The sequence below is a fragment of the Asterias amurensis genome, chromosome 11 (assembly GCF_032118995.1).
Source record: "Asterias amurensis chromosome 11, ASM3211899v1".
Lineage (NCBI taxonomy): Eukaryota > Metazoa > Echinodermata > Asteroidea > Forcipulatida > Asteriidae > Asterias > Asterias amurensis.
The window spans coordinates 16,304,744-16,323,934 of NC_092658.1; the positions used below are offsets into that span (position 1 = coordinate 16,304,744).

The window sequence follows — 19,191 nt, forward strand, 5'->3', positions numbered from 1 at the left end:
CGCAGCAATCGGTCGATCGCGCAGCAATCGGTCGATCGCGCAGCAATCGGTCGATCGCGCAACAATCGGTCGATCGCGCAACATTCGGCAACGAACATGCGCGATCAACCGATCGTGCGGGAATGGCTCGGCGCGATCGGCCGATTGTGCAGGAACGATTTTGCGCGATCGGCCGATTGTGCAGGAATGGTTATGAGTGATCGGCCGATTGTGCAGGAATGGTTTTGCGCGATCGGCCGATTGTGCAGGAATTGTTTGGCGCGATCGGCTGATGTTCAGGGGCCCATTGATCTCCATTATACTGACTGGATAGGACATTGCGCTATGCTGCGTGCATAAACACGCGGCCCAACAATGGCGGCGCAATTCCTTCAAACGGGTAAATTAATGTGCACTTGGTCGGGTTTGAGTCTGTCAGTTGAAGTTGTAAATTGAGAATAGAAATGGGGGGAAAACATGACGATCGATAGTTTGAAGTATGAAAAAGTTTCTGATTGAAATGCAATAAAGCAAACTAACTTTACATTTGTTTCTATCAAATGCCCTATTAGTATTATGATAATGATATTTAAATTTCTAAACAAACACTCGGCCGAGAAACTGTATTGGGATTCAAGTACATGGTTTTTTTTTTATTCTTTCAGTTCATTGAGAAAATGGCAATAAACCATATAAAGACAAAACAAGAGTCGCTCCTACAATAAACAATTCGAGTAGGCACTAGAGTGAGAACTACATACTCGCTAAAATCGAGGGAAAAGAACAAGAAAGATGAAAACAAAATACAATGTGATAATTGAGAGTTGACTCCATTAACAAATTTAAACTTTTTATTGTTAAGCTTCTATTCATCATGTTAATTGAAAAACAATCCCAACAGCAAAACTTCCATAACCGTTTTACTGTTCCGCCAGAAATAAATATTTTTATTTTGGTCACAAATAACGAAGTCGGCTATTTCCGAGATGACTGATCCTCTCAACGAACTTGTATCGTCTGTACATAATTCGCATATACTTGTCGCTTTCCCGAACCTTTTAATTATTGATGCTATGACAAACATCTGTTGAAATCCGGGCTTCCCGTCCTCGTCGATTCCAGACAACCATCTGTAACGGAGCGAAAACAAAAATAGCATTGCTCGGTAAAAATAACAAATACTTGGCCAATAATAATTATTTTTATGAAAGATAGTTTAAATTTCCGGCTTATATTTGTAACGTTAGATATAATAATAATAATATGAATCGCTAAAAAAATGCAAAGGCCTACCTACTTATGGAAAGACAATCCCTTTGCCGACTCAGTTTTCCCTCCTCCAGTGATTGACAGCCGCGCACGACTTCACCATCAGCATTTTTAGTTTGTTTGATCCGATTCCAATTGTATTAATCCCCAAATGACAATTAAAAGGACGAAAACTTCTCTCTGCTTGCAGCAACTCCGTTTAAAAGTGTACAGCGCATTTCGTGTGACGAACGGTCTTCACCCGTTTGAAAAAATACGCGCGCGGCCTGCGTTTGGACGCGATGTCCTATCCAGTCAGTATAATGGAGATTGTGCAGGAATTGTTCGGCTGATGTTCAGGGGCCGAATTCACAAAGATGTAACATTGATTGTAACTGCAAATCAATCGTAGTGTGACATCACTATATAAATCACTATGGTGATACTGAAAATTTGTCCTGCTATGAATTTTATTGCTTTGAGAAATCGCCCTAAGGAATAGTTTACCTGCACGATCGGTCAAACGCGCGAAACCATTCCTGCACGATCGGTCGATCGCGCAAACCCATTCCTGCACGATCGGTAGATCGCGCAAAACTTTTCCTGCACGATCGGTTGATCGCGCAAAACTTTTCCTGCACTGTCGGTCGATCGCGCAAACCCATTCCTGCACGATCGGTAGATCGCGCAAAGCCTTTCATGCGCGATCCGCTGATAACTGGAAAAAATACTCGTAGCGCAATCGGTCAATCGCGCAAAGATGTCATTGCGCGATCGACCGATTGTTGCGCGATCGACCGATTGTTGCGCGATCGCCCGATTGCTGCGCGATCGACCGATTGCTGCGCGACCAATTTATCTTAATTTGATCGTTCAATAGCGCAGCGCGATCGGTTGATCGCGCAGATTGACCGATCGCGCCCAACATATACACGACACTCGTTTGCTTCTACACATTTATGGAATTTATTAGGGAATGAGAAACCAATGTATTCCTACTGTATTCCTATCAAGAAACACAAAACAATCATGGAGAAGGACAAGTTACATTACTGGGCATGTAGTAGGGGGAGCCAACTTCAATATTTAATAGCACTCAATAATGGCTCCCCCAAAACATGGGGGGGGGGCTGGCATTTGATATTGTGTCCCCCACCCTACAGAAGTTAGGGCGACTTCCTCCGACCTTCCCCTGATTGACGCCCATGCAATACAAATCACTAATTATCACACAGAGTATCCCCATAATACTAACAATTGGTAGATAAGAATTCCAGTTTATGAACAATCAATAACAAGCATGAAACATATGAAAGTTTGTTTTTATTGTATTTTATTTGACGATAACTGTTGTTGTTTGGTGTGAATTCCTGTGATTGTTTTAAATCATTAGCTAACAAAAACGTTCTATTTCTAATTCTTATATATAGGTAGGCACCAATTGTTGTACATGCATGTAGCTGTTTTGACACATTTATGAACATGGCTGGAGAAAAAAACACCTACACTTTAACAGAAAAACCTTTGTATGAAATGCAGAGGCTTGGCTTAAAAATAACTTTATGACCAGTATCAAATTCATCATTATTTCATATAATCTTCCGGAGAATTTGAAAGCTTTTAAATCAACATGAGAGAAAAGATGGACCAAGAGAAAAGATGGAACATTATAATATCTATCGTTATTAATTCTTCCAGATTTGTGTTCCCCATGTCCCAAATTTTTTTGCTGTTTGACCGTTTTAGTGCAGGAAGAACTATTTCTCAACCCGCAAACCAAGGGTTTTCTTGTTGATGAATATGCTGGAATAAATAACTACATAAATGATGTGTTGCAACTTTCATTGTCATGTTCCTTGTGATCAGTTATGAATGCTCATTTTGTTTTTACACCAAAAAGTGGCAAAACTATTACACTCTTCGAAACAGGGTGCCTTTTCTAAACCTGTCCCAAGGCTATTTGATGGATCTTGTTGATGAAATACAGCTTAAAATTTATGAAGAGGCCTCTAACTTGAGTCAGAGCCTAAGACTAGCTTTGGAAAAGGAACTTGGATGCATTTTATTGCAGAAAAACCAGCAAGATAATCAGAGGTTGATTTCACAAAGAGTTAGGACTAGTCTTATTTCAAGTTAGGACAAGTCAACTCTTCCTAACTTAGGACTGGCCTTATATTGTTCATATCTCATTGGACTAGTCCTACTTAGGACTAGTCCTCACTCTTTGTGAAATCAACCCCTGGTATTAGAGTTTATGGAGACACCAATTTTATAAATGTAAGTTCAGTAAGTAGAAAACGGTTGTCTTCATGCTCGATGTGTCGAGGTAAAAGAGAGGGTATGAAGAGTTTCAAAGCAGTTTCTTTTAATGTTGACTTCTGCAGCTGGTTTGATGGATCTCAACGAGGTTGGTGGTCCAAGGTAGATTTCCTCATGGAGCGATTAAACTGGGTTAAAAAACAAAAACAAATGTCATCAAATAAAATAAAACCTGAAAACAAGTCTAAATTATAAACAAGAATTCAGGTTCCATGTAACCTTTTCAGTCACTTCCTCCCAAATGAGTACTCTCAAACATTTCAATAGTATTCTAGAATGTTCTCAATATATATCAATGCTTACATAATTAATTTAGAAAAAAAGAAAAAGAGTTTTCATCTGCGTTATACGAACCTCATCAAACTTGTGTATCTGACGAATGAAGAAATCTCCATAGCGACGGGCTACCTTAGTGTCCGCTATATGTATCATGTCCTGTAGATAAAACAAAAACATGTTGAGACAACTTTTCTAAACTCTAGGCTTGATAGTTCCAAGGGCAACGGATGTAATTGCCTCTATGCTCTGGCCTGTGGTCTTGTGGTGCCCTGTGGTCTGTTCCAGTACAATTTCTTATTTCCTTCAAAGAGGTGCCCTTTACTGGGGAAAAACTTTCTTGCACACATAAGAACAAAGTATCAGGCCTGATAATACCGTGCTGAAATTTTGTTTACTGCTGTAAAGAGAACAATTTAAAGCCAATTGACCCTTTCGGTAAACAGTGTTGTCCAAGGCCCACACTTTGTGTACCACAACTTCTAAATCAAATAACAAACCTGTGAAAATTTAGGCTCAATCGGTCATCGGAGTCGGGAGAAAACAACGGAAAAACCCACCCTTGTTTCCGCGCGTTTCGCCGTGTCATGACATGTGTTTAAAATAAATCTGTAATTCTCGTTAACGAGAATTATATTGTTTTGCTGTTTTCTCAAAAAGTAAAGCATTTCATGGAAGAATATTTCAAGAGAAGTCTTTCACCATTGCCTTCTGTAAACCCTGTAAGTTATTTGTAAATATGTGATCTTTTATTTTTTTTTCTGAACCGAAAGGGTCCAATGGCTTTAAGGCAGTCAGGTCACTGTAGAAGAAAATTTGTCCTGCCTTCACAGGACTGGGGATGAATCAAGGCACCGAAGAGATAGTAGACAAAAAAATACAATCAGTTCCGAAGGCCAGATGCTTCGTTTTTGTGCTTTTTAACAAGTGTTCTGCGCCTCTGATCATTTTGTATGTTAGGGGCGCAATATAAATTTTAATTATTATTATTATTATTAAAAAAAAAAAAAGGCAACTCTGTGCGAAACTGTAAAACCCGGGCCTGGTGCAAATAAAAGTACAAAACTACAGATGCTTCTAAGTGCCAGTGAAAATGCAAAAAATGTAATAAGAGACTAACATTCGATTACATTAGCACTAGGACAAATACAAAATGTTATTTTTGTTCGATTAAATTAGCACTAAGAAAAATACAAAACGTTCTGGTGGGCAAACATAAGTCCTATGCCTGGTATTTATTTTCAAGTGTTTGATAGCACCATACCTGATCAATGTAGAAGTCAACCTCCGATGCCGATTGGAACTCTCCTTCTAAACCACTAGTACCTTTAGTCCAGACTAGGTTCTTCATTTTATGCTGTGAGACAATCAAAATTTAGTAGTCAACAATTAGTAATAACAATCAAAATTTAGTAGTCAACAATTAGTAATAAGCAATAGATACCATATAAGGTTATTTTGTAAGAAATACCAGAAGCGCCTTCACCATCGTACTACCATTGTTTGCAGTATGCAGCCCGAGAGTAAATGGACTTGAAATTACGGAAGGTTGTTTTACTATGATGGTTTAATTGTGGCAGAACTGAATAAACTTACCTTAAAGCATAACAGATGAGTCCGGAAATCGTCTTCAGTCTAGAGAGGAAATGGAACGAAAATAAATGTCAAGAACTGGACAAGAAGTGTCTTTAAAAAGCAAATAATCGAGTACACAACAAAAAAACCTTCAAAGACCAACTTCATTGGTAGGACTAGCCAAGACACTGAATTGAGCCATTCTCAGAAAATAATAACAGTTTCTTATTAAGTGCACATATCCTCGTAGCCTGAAAATCTGACGTCACACTTCGAAGCTTGTGATTTACGCCAGATACCTGCATTGAGCCTATGCAGTGTGGTATGTTTTGATGCATTGTGAAAAAATTGTGCGAAATGTTACTGTCTTTGATGAAAGTTGTGTTTCTTACCATGTCAAGGAACACAGCGAGCTTAGAAATTGGCATGGTGGTGTACAGCTTCAAGAAACTAAAAAGAAACCAAATAATATCAGATTCAGTTAAATGTCAAGGATGAAAAACAATGTGTAAACACTTTTAGTTCAAATGTATATTTTGTTCCTAGTCGAGTCTAGCTGGTTGGCATGGATGGCCAGAATGATAGCAAGACATTTTTTTGCGAGCTGTCAATTAAATAAAATATATCATATGATTGTTTGCTTTATTTCCATTAAACTCAACACATTCACACCAAATGTGACCATTTGTTATTGCTTTGCATTGATGACTTTCCTTAGTTTTTCAACCTCGGTTGGCAAAAACTCGGGCTGTGAGAGACTTTGCAATAGAAAGGTCTTTAGATGGAAGAAATACTAACCTTCTAATTGTAGGTATTGCCAGCTGCTGTTGAATCTCTTCCCTGAACACCTTCATCTGTAGCTTGAGCGGCTCATTGTGGAAGCTCCCCTGCTGGGCCTCGTAGTTTGGTGGCACAGGAGACAAGAAGCGAGGACAGGAGAAGGTGAACAGATCTTCAAATGCTTGCATCTCTCTAGAAACAAGATCAATATCAAGGACTCCGTCAATTGGTCTGTAATTTTTAAAGGCACTGGGGTGGATTTCACAAAGAGTTAAGACTAGTCTTTTCTAGAATAAGGACGAGTTACTCATCTTAGGACTAGTCCAAAGTTTTTTTTTCTGAAATTGACCCCAGGACATCTTTTGTAATTGTTGAAGACTAGTTTTATCACTTGGTGTATCCCAACATGTACATGAAGTAAACAAAACTGTATAAATTTTGACTCAATTGGTCATTGAAGTTGAAAGAGAATAATGAAAGAAAAACACCATTGTAGCACAAATTTGTGTGCTTTCAGATGCCTAAACAAAGGCTTTTAAAATTCATTTAAGTGAGAAATTTCTAGGGTAGTTCTTCAATCAGACTTACCCCCTCTGCATTTTGGTCAGCTTTTCTCCCATCTTATCTCTAAGCTGCATGTGGACGCTCTCGTCAATGCGCATCGGGTGAAGGGTCAGGGCAATGCCAAGCAATGTGTAGATCTGATCATTGATCTTCTTGATCTGTGAATTTGGAAAAAAAATCAAAACATTCATCAACTCCAAAATTCTATTTGTTGTTGATTTCCAAAGTCATATGAAACATACATAGAAAAAGACAGTGGAGTTCAGAGTATGATCAAACTCTTTCTAAAAAACTGGCATTGCTAAAAGCAAGATATTAGCACCAATCTAGGGGCAGTCGGAAAACAAGCCTGACAAAAGTCGGCAAACAAAATAAGCCAGCCAATTTGGAAAAACAGCTACCCTGCTACCTTGCCAGTAAGAGACACCTAGTGTCCTCAATTACCTGTGCATGATATATGATTCATTGAAAAAAAAGTGGGAACATTTTATTGAGTACAAGGCATGACCCACATGTGTAAAAAATAGTGTGGGCTCTATGAGACTTTTCAGGCTGTTTAATCATAATTTTTCAAAAGGCAAAACAAAGTCGGAAATCAGACTTAAGTAGGAGGGATATCTTACCAAATCCACTTGGTATGAGCCAGGTGGCATCATACGGTTAGTGCGTTGGATGTACAGCAGGATGTTAGTGAAGCTACGTATGGCATCCTGATACCTCCTCATCATCAGGTAGGCAAAACCCACATAATAGTAGGTGGACACCTGACAGGCTGGTACCCGGGAGTAAAGGGTCTGTAAGGGAAACACAAACATACAGACAAACCAGTGAGATTGAAATTAAAGTTATGCAACATTTAACTCATCTCAGTCATCTATCCCAACACTATAATTCGATGCCATAAACAAACCCAGTTCAACATTTATTGACGAGATGGTTCAAGGAATGAATAAAATGGCCCTGTGAACAGGGATAATGATAAGGGATAAAGATGTTGGCGCGCTTTGAAAAGCCTTCCAGGTGTTAAAAAGCGCGATATAAAAACTGACTATTATTATTATTATTATTACTTGTTTGTTAAGCTCGATATTTTCAAGCACTTTGATGGCCTGGTAGTAATCCCCAAGGAGTGAATGCAGACGAAGGAGTCCGATAAGGCTGAAGTAGCCCAACATCTTGTAGAGTGGGTGTCGGCCAAACTCCCCAGCCACACTGTCTGGATCTCCTGTAGGGAGAATAAAGATAGTTGATTTGAACCTGCTACCTCATGATTGTTATGCCGGTGCTATAACAACTGAGCTATCTTTGCAACTTATGTACTTAACATGCTTACATGTAGTAGAGCAATGGAAACGAACACAAAAACAGGCATGCTTTTTGGTGCTTGAGAAAAAGTGTAGAAATATTTATTAAGTATTAGGACTGAAGTACATGTACCTAAACAGGCTATTTAATAGTTCACAATTCCTAAGATTTTCCCCAAGGATGAACAAACCAGAAATCAGACGAAAGTAGGAATAATATTATGCCTAATATGGATCATTTTTATTTAAAATATGAATACCCATAAATTGTTTTGAAAGGGTTGTTGTATCATGTGGTCTGACTGCTAATAAAGCAATAGAGAGTGAATGACCGAACTCTTCTCTAATCCAATGAAATGTCACTTCTTTTAACCCAAAGTTTACTCTAACTACCAGCTGTGTTATGTGAATGTTGATAAAAATAACACTAGGTCACCAATGCTAAAAACCATGTCCCAGGTAATACCAACACTTCACATACCAGCACTGGCGTACACTTCCAACTGCTTGTTGATGTTAGATTTATCCACAAGAGAGTGTAGCACATTCAGTACACTGTGAACATTCCAGATCTATAAGTTAAAAAAAAACAGACAAGTCATAAAAAGAACAGGATTTCTAATTTGTTCTTGTACGAAAGACTAAAGCCTGGTTCTTTCTTCATGTGAATGCGATACAAATTCACAAAGACTAACTGGCATCAGTTGACTTGTTGGAAACATTTGATAATAAAAAATATAAAAAAAGGAAGGAATTATTGAAAGCAACTCCCATCAGATGACTTTTTAGCCATTTATTAAATATTGGTATACTGGTGCACAACCTAATGAATGGTGGTGAAGAGTTCCAGAGATGAGGGGCTGCTGCAGGATCTATCCCCCCCCCCATGATGCAGCAGATTCAACTATTGTTTAAATTACAGACAAAGTAAGGCAACAAAATGTTTTTTATTCCTTCAGTTTCACAATAAAAGTATTCTCACCTTTGGGTTTTTACTGAGGATAGCGATTTCTTCTTCAGTCTTCCCTTGAAGCTTGCTGCGATACTTGCTGAATTCTTGAAACTGAAAAAAAAACATGAACAAGTCCAACTAATAAATAAAACCGTTTACAATAAAAGTAAAAAATTACCCCTGCGACCCGAGATTCCATTTTGACAGGGTCACTTTCAAATTGACCTGGACAGTGTAAAGACTTATTAAGTAGCTGTTTCAGCTAGTCAGAATGTGGAGAACATTTAAGAACTCACTCAAGAGTAGTGTAACAAGAAGTCCCCTCATTTCACTAAGCTAAAGTAGTAGTCCCGGTCGATTTCCTACCTTCCTCCAAGGCAGTACTTAACAAGCAGGACAGCTCTTACAGTTCTTTTCAGAACTGAGAAGTCTCCTGGGTTCCGAAAAATCTACTTCGCGATAGTTGAATATATAGCAAGACAAGTTCTTAAAGGAACACATTGCCTTGGATCGGTCGAGTTGGTCTTCGAAAATCGTTCTGTAACCGTTTGTTGTAAAATGTATATGGTTAGAAAGATATTGTAAAAGTAGAATACAATGATCTACACAAATATGCCTCAAAATTGCGTGGTTTTCTTTTTACCCTGTCGACTAACACGGTCGGCCATTTACACGTATGGAGTCAAAATTTTGACTCCCATAAATGGCCGATCGTGATGGTTTGCGATGTAAAAGGAAAACCAGTCAGTTTCGAGTGATACTTGTGTGGATCATTATATTCTACTTTTAAAACATCTTTCTAACCATATGCATTTCATAACAAACGGTTTCAAACGCTTTTAATAGACCAACTCGTCCGATCCAAGGCAATGTGTTTCTTTAAAAGAACATAATCTACTCAGGAAGTAGCTAACACATAGACCTTTTCGCAAATACCCACTGCAAATGCTAACTGTTGAATGAGCTGCATGCTGGTCTAGCTAGCGATCAAACTTGATTGGCAAGCGTACCAAATATTTGCGATAAGGTCGATGGTGTACCCACAACACCAAATAAACAAGACATAAAGTCACCTGATAGATGAACTCATCAATAATATCCCACAGCCATTGATCAGGCAACTCCAGATGCACAGGGCCATCAGCATCTAGGATCAAGTGAGAAAAAAAGTGTAAGGTTTTGTATCCCTGCACATTCTGGGTCCAAAATGCATCTATAATGAAAACAAATTTTCTCTCGTTTTCCCCTTGGAACTAGTTTGTCCCACAGCCATTCATCAGGATATTCCAAATGCACAGCGCTATCCGCATCTGTTCTGTGTCCTCTGTATGCATATACGTGCAAGGTTTTGTGTAATGTTTTGTAAGATACAAACACTATTCCCCTGCACATTCTGCATCCTACATGAATTTATAAAGACAAAAAGAAATTCCCTCGTCTTCTCGCCAGGGACTAGTTTGTCAACTTTTAATAATCTCAGTGGCGGCTATACCTGCCTTGCACCTCTTTGGACCGCGGTTCGAATCCTACCTCAGACCGGAGCCTTGCATGTAGATCAGGTTTTCAGTCCCTACCTTGGTCCCGACTTCATGACTTACCAGAGAAATATGCTTGACAAAGGCGCAATATTCCATGCTTCTGTAAGTGCCGTTCTCTGCTTAGGCTAAGCAGAGCCACGACATTTGGCACTGATTGTGTGGGTTTTCCCTATCAGAGTTTTCCTTCCACATCTAAATGTGTTTATGTGTCAATAAATCCTACTTACTCAGGATGAAGTTGAACAAGTTACAGTAGTTGTAGTACGACTCAAAACGCTGCTCTTGCGATGGTCCGTTCTACAAAGGAGAGCAGAAAAAACAGCTGGTCAAATCAGGAAAAAACCTCAGTCCTTAGCTGTATGTTGTCAAGCAAGTTCATCTTCTTTCATTACCAGAAATTAATAATACCAAGAGGAAATCATATGAGGAGCTGAATGCTTAAATAACATGACATCAATTACAATGTATTTCATAATAAACACAATGTGTATGGTTAGATAACTGGAAAAAAACACATTACTGTTTGAAACCACTTACCTGGACTCTAGCGTAGATATGCCTGTAGTACAACTCCTTGTACAATATGTTGAACACCGGATCTGGAAATAGATCAGAAACAATTTATTGAATCAATCCCACCCTGCGGGCTTTTTTTCTCTGCAGAACATTGAAAAGCTTCACTGTACAGTTTGTTTTGTTTTAAATGATTCATAAATTCAATTATGTTGTAAAAGCTGGAAACTGATGAAAGAATGCTAAGTAACGTTACGTCTGCATAAGCACAACCACAAAATTTTATTTTTATCCTGTGACGTACATGTACCTTGTGCTAAGCATGAATTGTCTACTATACCAGGAGCTAGATTTTTGCTTACAGTAAAGCAAAGGCAATAAATTGGTCCTTAGTGTGTTTCTCTTTCTTATCCCATGGGGATTTAATGATTATATAGGAGAGTTTGGGTATTAGACTCACCATTTCCTACCACTGCTTGGATACTCTCTGCATCGGGCCACGGTGCATTCTTGAAAAATCGCTCGGTCAGCTTGTTGAAACTGTGTACCAGAGGGAAGAATAATTAGCAGTGAATATCCTACTATAAACCAAGCAAAGGGTTGTTTTTCAACTGTCTGGCCTTGAACTTCGATTTGAAGGGACACAGCAGTTTCCTTCTGGTAAGGGGGAACCTCTATGAGGAAAATGTAAATTTGTACAGGAACCTTACACAGGGCACCACAGCAATTGCTGTGGGTGCCATGGGTTATTTGGAGGCCTGAACTGTTAAAGATTTTAAAACTTTTTAATTATCATGACCGGGACTCGAACCCACACTCCACTGATCAGAAAAACCAAAGCTCGATGAGGTACATTGTGTAATAATTGTGAGCGAACCCACATGACAAACAAACACACAGCTAACACAGCTTACTCTCTCTCATAGCTGTGGCCAATCTCAAAGAGCTGGTTGTCATTGATACTTCGCTGGAAGAACTGCAAGAAGCTCTTGATCTCATCAGGGAGGATGTAAGAGCTGCCAGAGTAGGTGTGCGACTGCTCGTAGGCTAGGTCTCTGCGCGGGTCACCTACATAACGAGAGGAGGGAAACTATAACATTAGCCAGATGTTAAGCCTGCACCATGCTAATTCACTTGCTAGATTTGACTGCTAGTTGTTAGTATTGGACACTGTACAGTTTTCAATTTCTATGGGCGATGAAATTGACATAGGCACTTTTCACTTCTACAATGCAGTGTTCTATTTAGTTTTGATAGTACACATGTTTTCAAATGGGTTGGTAGCTTCCCATTCAGGCGGGATTCTAAGCAACAATTTGTTCGGCTTTGCTATTGGACAATTGCCTTACAAAATGGGTTTGAAGAACATAAAAGAGTTGAGACTCCTTAATACTTACCAGTGTGCATTTCATGGCCATCCCCTTGGTACTCATACTGTAATTTAGAAAAAGAAAAGACATCCGCCAAGGTTTATTCAAAGACGTATTCGTATATTTTGTTTTTTAAATTTGAAAGCCCCTATTATTTTAAATGATGAGAAGAATTTATGTACCCATCCTTCACTTTCTAAAGGATTTCTAAAGGCATTTATTTTAGTTAATTATGGTCACTCTACTAGACTACCGGACACTTCGGCAACTCGCACCCAAAACTTTCGTGAAGAAAAAAAAAAATCACAGACACTTTGCTGTACGCTCGGTGTGTTATTAAAACATTGTTCTCATGAATTTGCATCTCTGACAGCGAAATGCAGCATCTTTTCTGGTCTGGATGTATTGGGCTTTGAACATGATTGATGATGGACGACTAATCTCTAAAGCATTTTTTGCTAAAGGCGAATTAAAGGACCATGGAGGCACTATTCTGTGCGTGCATGCGTGCATGCTGGTTGGCTGCGGTGCTCAGTTGTATGCAGTCTTTCTGTTTAAAATCACTTTTTAACGTTACGATTTTGCTGCTTAAATTAAATTATGTTTGGTTATTGTGTTTCTGTTTTGGTTACAATATTACAACTTACATCTAGCTTGTTTATTAATTTTTTGTCCATTTAATAAGCCAAATAATGAAAAATATCAGTTGATCATCAATCATCCCCGGCCCCTTCTGCATCCTTTTTTGAGGCCGCATCTGGTACTTTTCTGATTCTCATCCCTTTTTTAAATTTAATTAATTAAAAATAAAAGGATAACTTTCTGTATGGCGCCACCACTTTTCAATCATTTTTACAAAAAGGGATATCTCATTGATTGAGGTAACTTAGATACTACATTATTTCATATTGAATAAAAAAGTGTTGGCGCAGTAAGAATAGTATACTAGCCTAATACCAAAACTTTTCCAATTAAATTATTCCTAATGTAATGTCTAATCTAACTCTAAAAAGTCTAATGAATTTAATAATTGTTTGTAAACAAATTAATCAAAAAACAGTCATTGCGACAGGGAAGTCAGGGTGCCGACAAATTTGTGCATTTGCTGTGTTTGCAATGTCATGTATGCCGAGATTGACTGAGAAGTGAATGGCGAGTGTTCCGGCGAGTTTTGTATGGTGCCGAGTTTGCAAAAATACTGTCTGAGTTGCTACAAAATACAATTATTCAAGAAGGACGGGTTGACTCACAAAACGCCGACCACATTTTGTATCTAAGAACTATGGCCTTCCAAGTATGGAATGATAATTAATTATCACCCATTCCTTAAAAAATACTTACATCATCATCCCCATAATCATATTCGTTCCGTGGTCTACTCATTTTGTCAGATTTGTAAGAACTTCCTGAGACCAGATGGAAGGAAACTCGCTAGCATGTGCCAAAACGCGAAAATTTTCAACACATGATAAATTGCAACGGCGCCCTCGGTTGTTATTGTCTGTCCAGTCTATATTAGTTAGATGGAGCTGCAGAGGGCGCTTACACTTCCTTACGCAACACACACAACAGCTCAGCCGACCGACCGGTTGCGTAAAATTATTTCTCTTATAAAATCAACCATATTCAACCAATTGAAAGTAAACATTTACAGCAAAAATGTTTGGTTTGATTGCAAGACATTCTTCTCGAAGAATAACCCAATCGGTAAGTGATCATGCTTCTTTATCTAGAGTCCTCCCCCCCCCAAAAAAAATAAAAATAATGAAATGATTAATTTGCATGAAGATGTTGAACGAAGTTCAACTTGAAAGTTGAAAGTTGAACAATGAATGTGTTGTATTGTATTGTAAGTCTACTCAAACTTAGTGTTTAAATCTTATTGTAAATAGTATAGTTTACTAAATTTATGTGTCAGAAATCTCCCCCATTTGTTTCCCAAGTAATAATTAAATAAATAAGTATGATACCTGTTCCTTTTTAATTTTAGCACGATATTTATTGAATGGTTTGCAGAACTTAATTTTTAAGGTGCTGTCGATTAGTTCAATAACTAACCCTCTCCTCCTGACGCAACTGTACAATTCTCAAATGTAGCTGTCGATCAGACCAGCCAGGAATATGATCCGGGCCAACCCCTCACTTCAAGTTGCAACTCAACAAGTGCACTGGCCAGGTTCTTTTACTTGCACTGCAGTTACATTTAGTACAACACTTGGGTTGGTATGCTTGGGACCTATATGGCTTTACGTCTCATCATCCGATAAGTAAAGGACACCAAGACCACGACTGGGACTCTGACCCACACTCTGCTGAGCTTTAAGAGTTCTTTATCCATATCCCTGCCCGCCCATAATATGTCAATATTGACAACAGACCTAATGAACTAAACTTTTGGTTTCATTCATCGGTTGATAGTGTGCTTCATTGACGAGTCGTCACAACAGCACTCTTGTCATCGTTGAACACAACAATGAGAGCGTCACACCAATCACATTCAACACGCTGACCGCTGCCGCCAAGGTGGGAGGGGAGGTATCATGTCTCATTGCTGGTACCAACTGCAGTAAGGTAAGGGCTAAAGTTCAATCATACGTATTGGTACCATCCTGTGGGTAAAGTGATACAGTTTTTTAGCCGGTATCACTTATGGGATTTCGTCCCCTAGTGTTTGTGTCTCCCAAACAGTAAATTAACATGGGCTGAAGGAAGTTAATTAAAAGAGGGCACTATCCAAACGAAATTCTACAAAGTTAGTGGGCCAGTAGGAAACTGACAAGGGCCCAATTTCATGAAGCAGGTAAGCAAATGTTTTGTGCTTACGGAGTGGCCTTAGCCTAGGCCCCATTTCATAAAGATGTATAAAAGAAGAAAATGCTGCTTAGCAAGTTTCCTTTCTAAGCAAAACAGGGCACCACTGAGTTGCTAAAATTTGAATCTTATGGAATTTTGCCTAGTAAACAGTTTCTGTTCAGCAGGATTTTTTTGTGCTTAGCAAATTCTCAAGTAATTTGTTGTTTAATCCCTGTACTGCCAGGTTGTTGAGGAGCTAAGCAAGGTACCGGGTATTGGTAAGATCATGGTAGCAGACAGTGAAGCATATCAAGGGTTCCTACCCGAGGCTCTTACTCCACTCTTACTGGCTACACAGAAACAGTTCAACTTCACACACATTACATCAGGGGCTACAGCATTTGGAAAGGTACAGTCTCCAAACATTGTCTAGTTTAAACACTAAGTTTGGCTCTTGCGTTTTTATTTAAGCATGGTACATAAAACTATCATCGGAAGGTAAATTGAATATGTGTGTTGTGATACCTTTGACTGAGGAGGCTGTATAAAAAATGTCAACAATATTATTACAATTATTCACTCATCAATTTGGTTTAAGTTTTGAAGAAAACAATAACTTAAACATAAAACCCCAAATTCATTTGTTTGAAGCTATGACCAACTCTCAAGTATGATTCTTTATGATAATTTGGGCTAGTGACCTTATGATCTGAAGAGGAATTCAGCTAGTTGTGGTGCTTTTGTTTCTGATATTACAATCACACAATTCTTCTTTTAAAACAGAACTTGATCCCAAGGCTAGCCGCTAAACTTGATGTGGCACCAATCTCTGATATCATTGGAATTGAAGCTCCAGACACGTTTGTCAGGACTATTTATGCAGGTATGTAAGGGCAGGAATTGGAGGAGAAAACTTTTGTTATCTTGCTGAATATTGCAAACAACTGAACACAGGGTGAATCTTTATTCACACATTTTGCCTTTTTAAAATGTTACATTGACTTTTGTTTTGGTTTTTTGTGTATTAGGAAACGCTTTATCAACTATTCGTAGCTTAGATTCAGTCAAGGTGTTCAGTGTACGAGGGACATCGTTTGAGGGAGTGGAAGCTGGTAGTGGCTCAGCTAGCTCAGAGCAAGGTAATCATAATACAGAGTTCTTATAAAGCGCACAAATCTTAGACACTAGATCAAAGCGCTGAACAATAATGATTCAGCAATAAACAAGTTAAATAGCTCTAAACAGTTAAGTTTTCAAAATTTCGTGGAATTTCATCATTGTGTCGGACTAATGAACTGCTTGGGGAGTTTATTCCTTAGGGACCGCTATAACCAAAGGCGGCATGTCCAACCATTGTTTTTAAACAGATGGTAGAAGTAAGTGTTGTTGTGTCCAGTTCAGTCCAACAGCCATAAAGCCTCCAGTTATAAAGAAGCTTAATACATATTCATCCTAATGTGAATTTGTTCTATTGGTTAAAATTATTTCCTTGTCAAAGTTTTTGTGTGAATTCTGACATTAAGACAAATGTTTCAAATTTAAATATTTCTCTTTCATTATCAGCTCCGGATCCAGGTGTCACCAATGACTTGTCAACTTGGCAGAGCCAGTCACTCAGCAAGAGTGACCGGCCAGAACTGACTAGTGCAGACAAGGTCATCTCAGGAGGTAAGGATCAATGTTCATAGAATGAGGTTGAATGAGGCAGAGACAAGAATGGGAAGAATATAAAAATAAGCAGATTGTACAAAATAAAACTTTGATCATGTCTGAAAAATTTGATCATGTCTGAAAGGGGTTTAAAAATATGCTATTGCTAAATTATATTTCAGCCTAGTCGTAGTAGATTTTTGGGAGACTTTTCTACTCCTGTGAAATAGATTTTTGGAATTCGAGGGACTTCTCAGTTCTGTAAAGAACTGTCCTGCATATAACTACCTGGATGGAAGGTAGGAAAATCAGCAGGGACTACTTCATTCACTTACTGGATTGAGGAGACTTCTCCTTATTTACTTCACTACTACAGCGAAGTGAGTTTTTAATTGGTCTGAATGTCTCTTTGTTTGTCTTTTGTCGCGCTTGGCAGGACGTGGCATGAAGAATGGTGAAAACTTTGAGCTCCTTTACAAGCTTGCCGATAAGATGAACGCCGCAGTGGGAGCATCCAGAGCAGCAGTAGATGCTGGATTTGTACCCAATGACATGCAGGTTGGACAGACCGGAAAGATCGTTGCTCCAGTAAGTTGTTTGAAATCTGTAAAGCTGTTTATGTACGTATGGTCCTAATGTGTATTGCATGTAAAAGAACCAAGTTGGTCTTATCGCTTAGAGGAGTTTGGCTTTTATTATTATTTTGTGCCAGTCTCACAGCACCTGGTAAACCTTCAGGCCTGTGTGCTTCAATTTTGAAAGGGCAATGGCACCAAGGCATATTCTCCATGTTAATGGGCACCATATGAGGAAATTGTAATTTCAAGGGCACCAAGGCAATGACCAGGGGGTATCGGGGCAGTTGCCTTTGTTGCCTCTGTGAAGTATCAGGCCTGAACCTTAGTCTTTCTCAGCTCCCTGGGGAGTAGTCAGCAGTCTTTTTTTCAAACACAATATCAACCTCTACCCTCGTGATACCCATTTATACCCCTGGGTGAAGAGAAGCACTTAAGTAAAGGGATTTGAACCCGCCCTCTATTGACTAAAACCACAAGAATTTGAGTTTGATGGTTTAATTAAACTGCTACTTAGAAGAATCTTGGTACAAACTAAGACTCCTATCTCAGCCATTCACCAATAATTTGGACTTCCTTTTCTACTCCATTCTACAGGAACTTTACATTGCTGTTGGTATTTCTGGAGCCATTCAGCATCTGGCTGGTATGAAGGACAGTAAGGTGATCGTAGCCATCAACAAAGACCCAGAAGCTCCTATATTCCAAGTAGCAGACTTTGGTCTGGTGGCTGACCTATTCAAGGTAAGGCGTTAGTGATGGGCAACACGACAAGTACTTGTGGTTGCATTGACTAAAGAACGCTAGGATTAATCATATACTCATACTTAGGTTGGGTTCAGTGTGTCCTAACGTCTATGGAAACGGAATTTAACATGTCCCAGGTCCTAAGATTAATCCTAAGTTAGGAAGAGTTTAGTGAAATCAATGGCTGGTCATACAAGGCATCTTTTACAGGCAACTTCGAGGCAACCGACTCACCGACTGCAGTGCATGCTATAGGACCACTTTGGTGGCCAAAAATAATAATAATTACAACAATTGTGGCTTCTTGTAGCACGTATATCTGTCACTCAGTGATGCACAAGACGCTTTAACTTTCAGTATTTTCCTGCAAAGTATATGGGACTACGTTTGAACTGTGAGACCTACATGTACTCCTTTTACATAGGAAACTTTTCAAATGTGTCTAGTGATCCCAAATGTGATTGTTTTTTTCTTCTTTGAGATTGCCTGGAACTGGCTCGTGTGACATGAACCATACACTTATATAACATTTAATACATCCAACCAAAGATATTGACAAAAAAGGGAGATGCCAACGCAGAGCTAGATAGCTCAGTTGGTTGTGGGTCGGCACATTATTCAAGAGGTGGTAGGTTCAACTCCAGCTCTAGTCAATGTTCTTTGTTCAACCCCAACTTATTTTATAACCCGGTCAGTTTCCCTTGTGGTTTATTACTTTATACTATTGAATTTTTCGTCACATATTATTATTACAATAACTTTTTTATTTTTCTCTTTTCTCTTTGCAGGCCATTCCTGAAATGACAGATCAACTGGAGAAATAATTGTCATGCAGTTTCTAATTTTTAAAACCAAGTGTTAATTTTACAGTGAACGTATGAAACAGTGTGATTGTTGGATTGACCAGAAGGTATTCAAGTTTTGATTTGCACCAATATTCTTCAAACAGGATTTTCTTCAACCACTGAGGTACACTCGGGTACACTGTTCAAAAGTTTGGATGCAACG

At 38.8% G+C, this 19,191-nt stretch overlaps 2 protein-coding genes across 2 annotated transcripts; one reads left to right on the forward strand and one right to left on the reverse strand.

The window, feature by feature from the left end:
- Positions 1–2,543: 2,543 nt before the first annotated feature.
- LOC139944465 (eukaryotic translation initiation factor 3 subunit L-like) lies at positions 2,544–13,879 on the reverse strand. Its single transcript, XM_071941487.1, has 18 exons — positions 13,760–13,879; positions 12,446–12,482; positions 11,963–12,116; positions 11,509–11,588; positions 11,073–11,134; positions 10,763–10,832; positions 10,071–10,144; positions 9,028–9,108; positions 8,527–8,617; positions 7,812–7,966; positions 7,365–7,535; positions 6,766–6,899; positions 6,196–6,369; positions 5,790–5,847; positions 5,419–5,457; positions 5,087–5,179; positions 3,901–3,981; positions 2,544–3,674 (listed from the first exon to the last, which is right to left on the reverse strand). The coding sequence occupies exons 1-18, from the start codon at positions 13,799–13,801 to the stop codon at positions 3,627–3,629; spliced, it is 1,644 nt and encodes a 547-aa protein (XP_071797588.1). The 5' UTR covers positions 13,802–13,879; the 3' UTR covers positions 2,544–3,626.
- Positions 13,880–13,960: 81 nt separating this feature from the next.
- Positions 13,961–19,030, forward strand: LOC139944351 (electron transfer flavoprotein subunit alpha, mitochondrial-like). Its single transcript, XM_071941353.1, has 9 exons — positions 13,961–14,125; positions 14,837–14,989; positions 15,456–15,620; positions 15,995–16,094; positions 16,240–16,350; positions 16,775–16,879; positions 17,298–17,449; positions 18,034–18,180; positions 18,972–19,030. Exons 1-9 carry the CDS (start codon positions 14,078–14,080, stop codon positions 19,005–19,007), a joined length of 1,017 nt encoding a protein of 338 aa, XP_071797454.1. The 5' UTR covers positions 13,961–14,077; the 3' UTR covers positions 19,008–19,030.
- Positions 19,031–19,191: the final 161 nt, after the last annotated feature.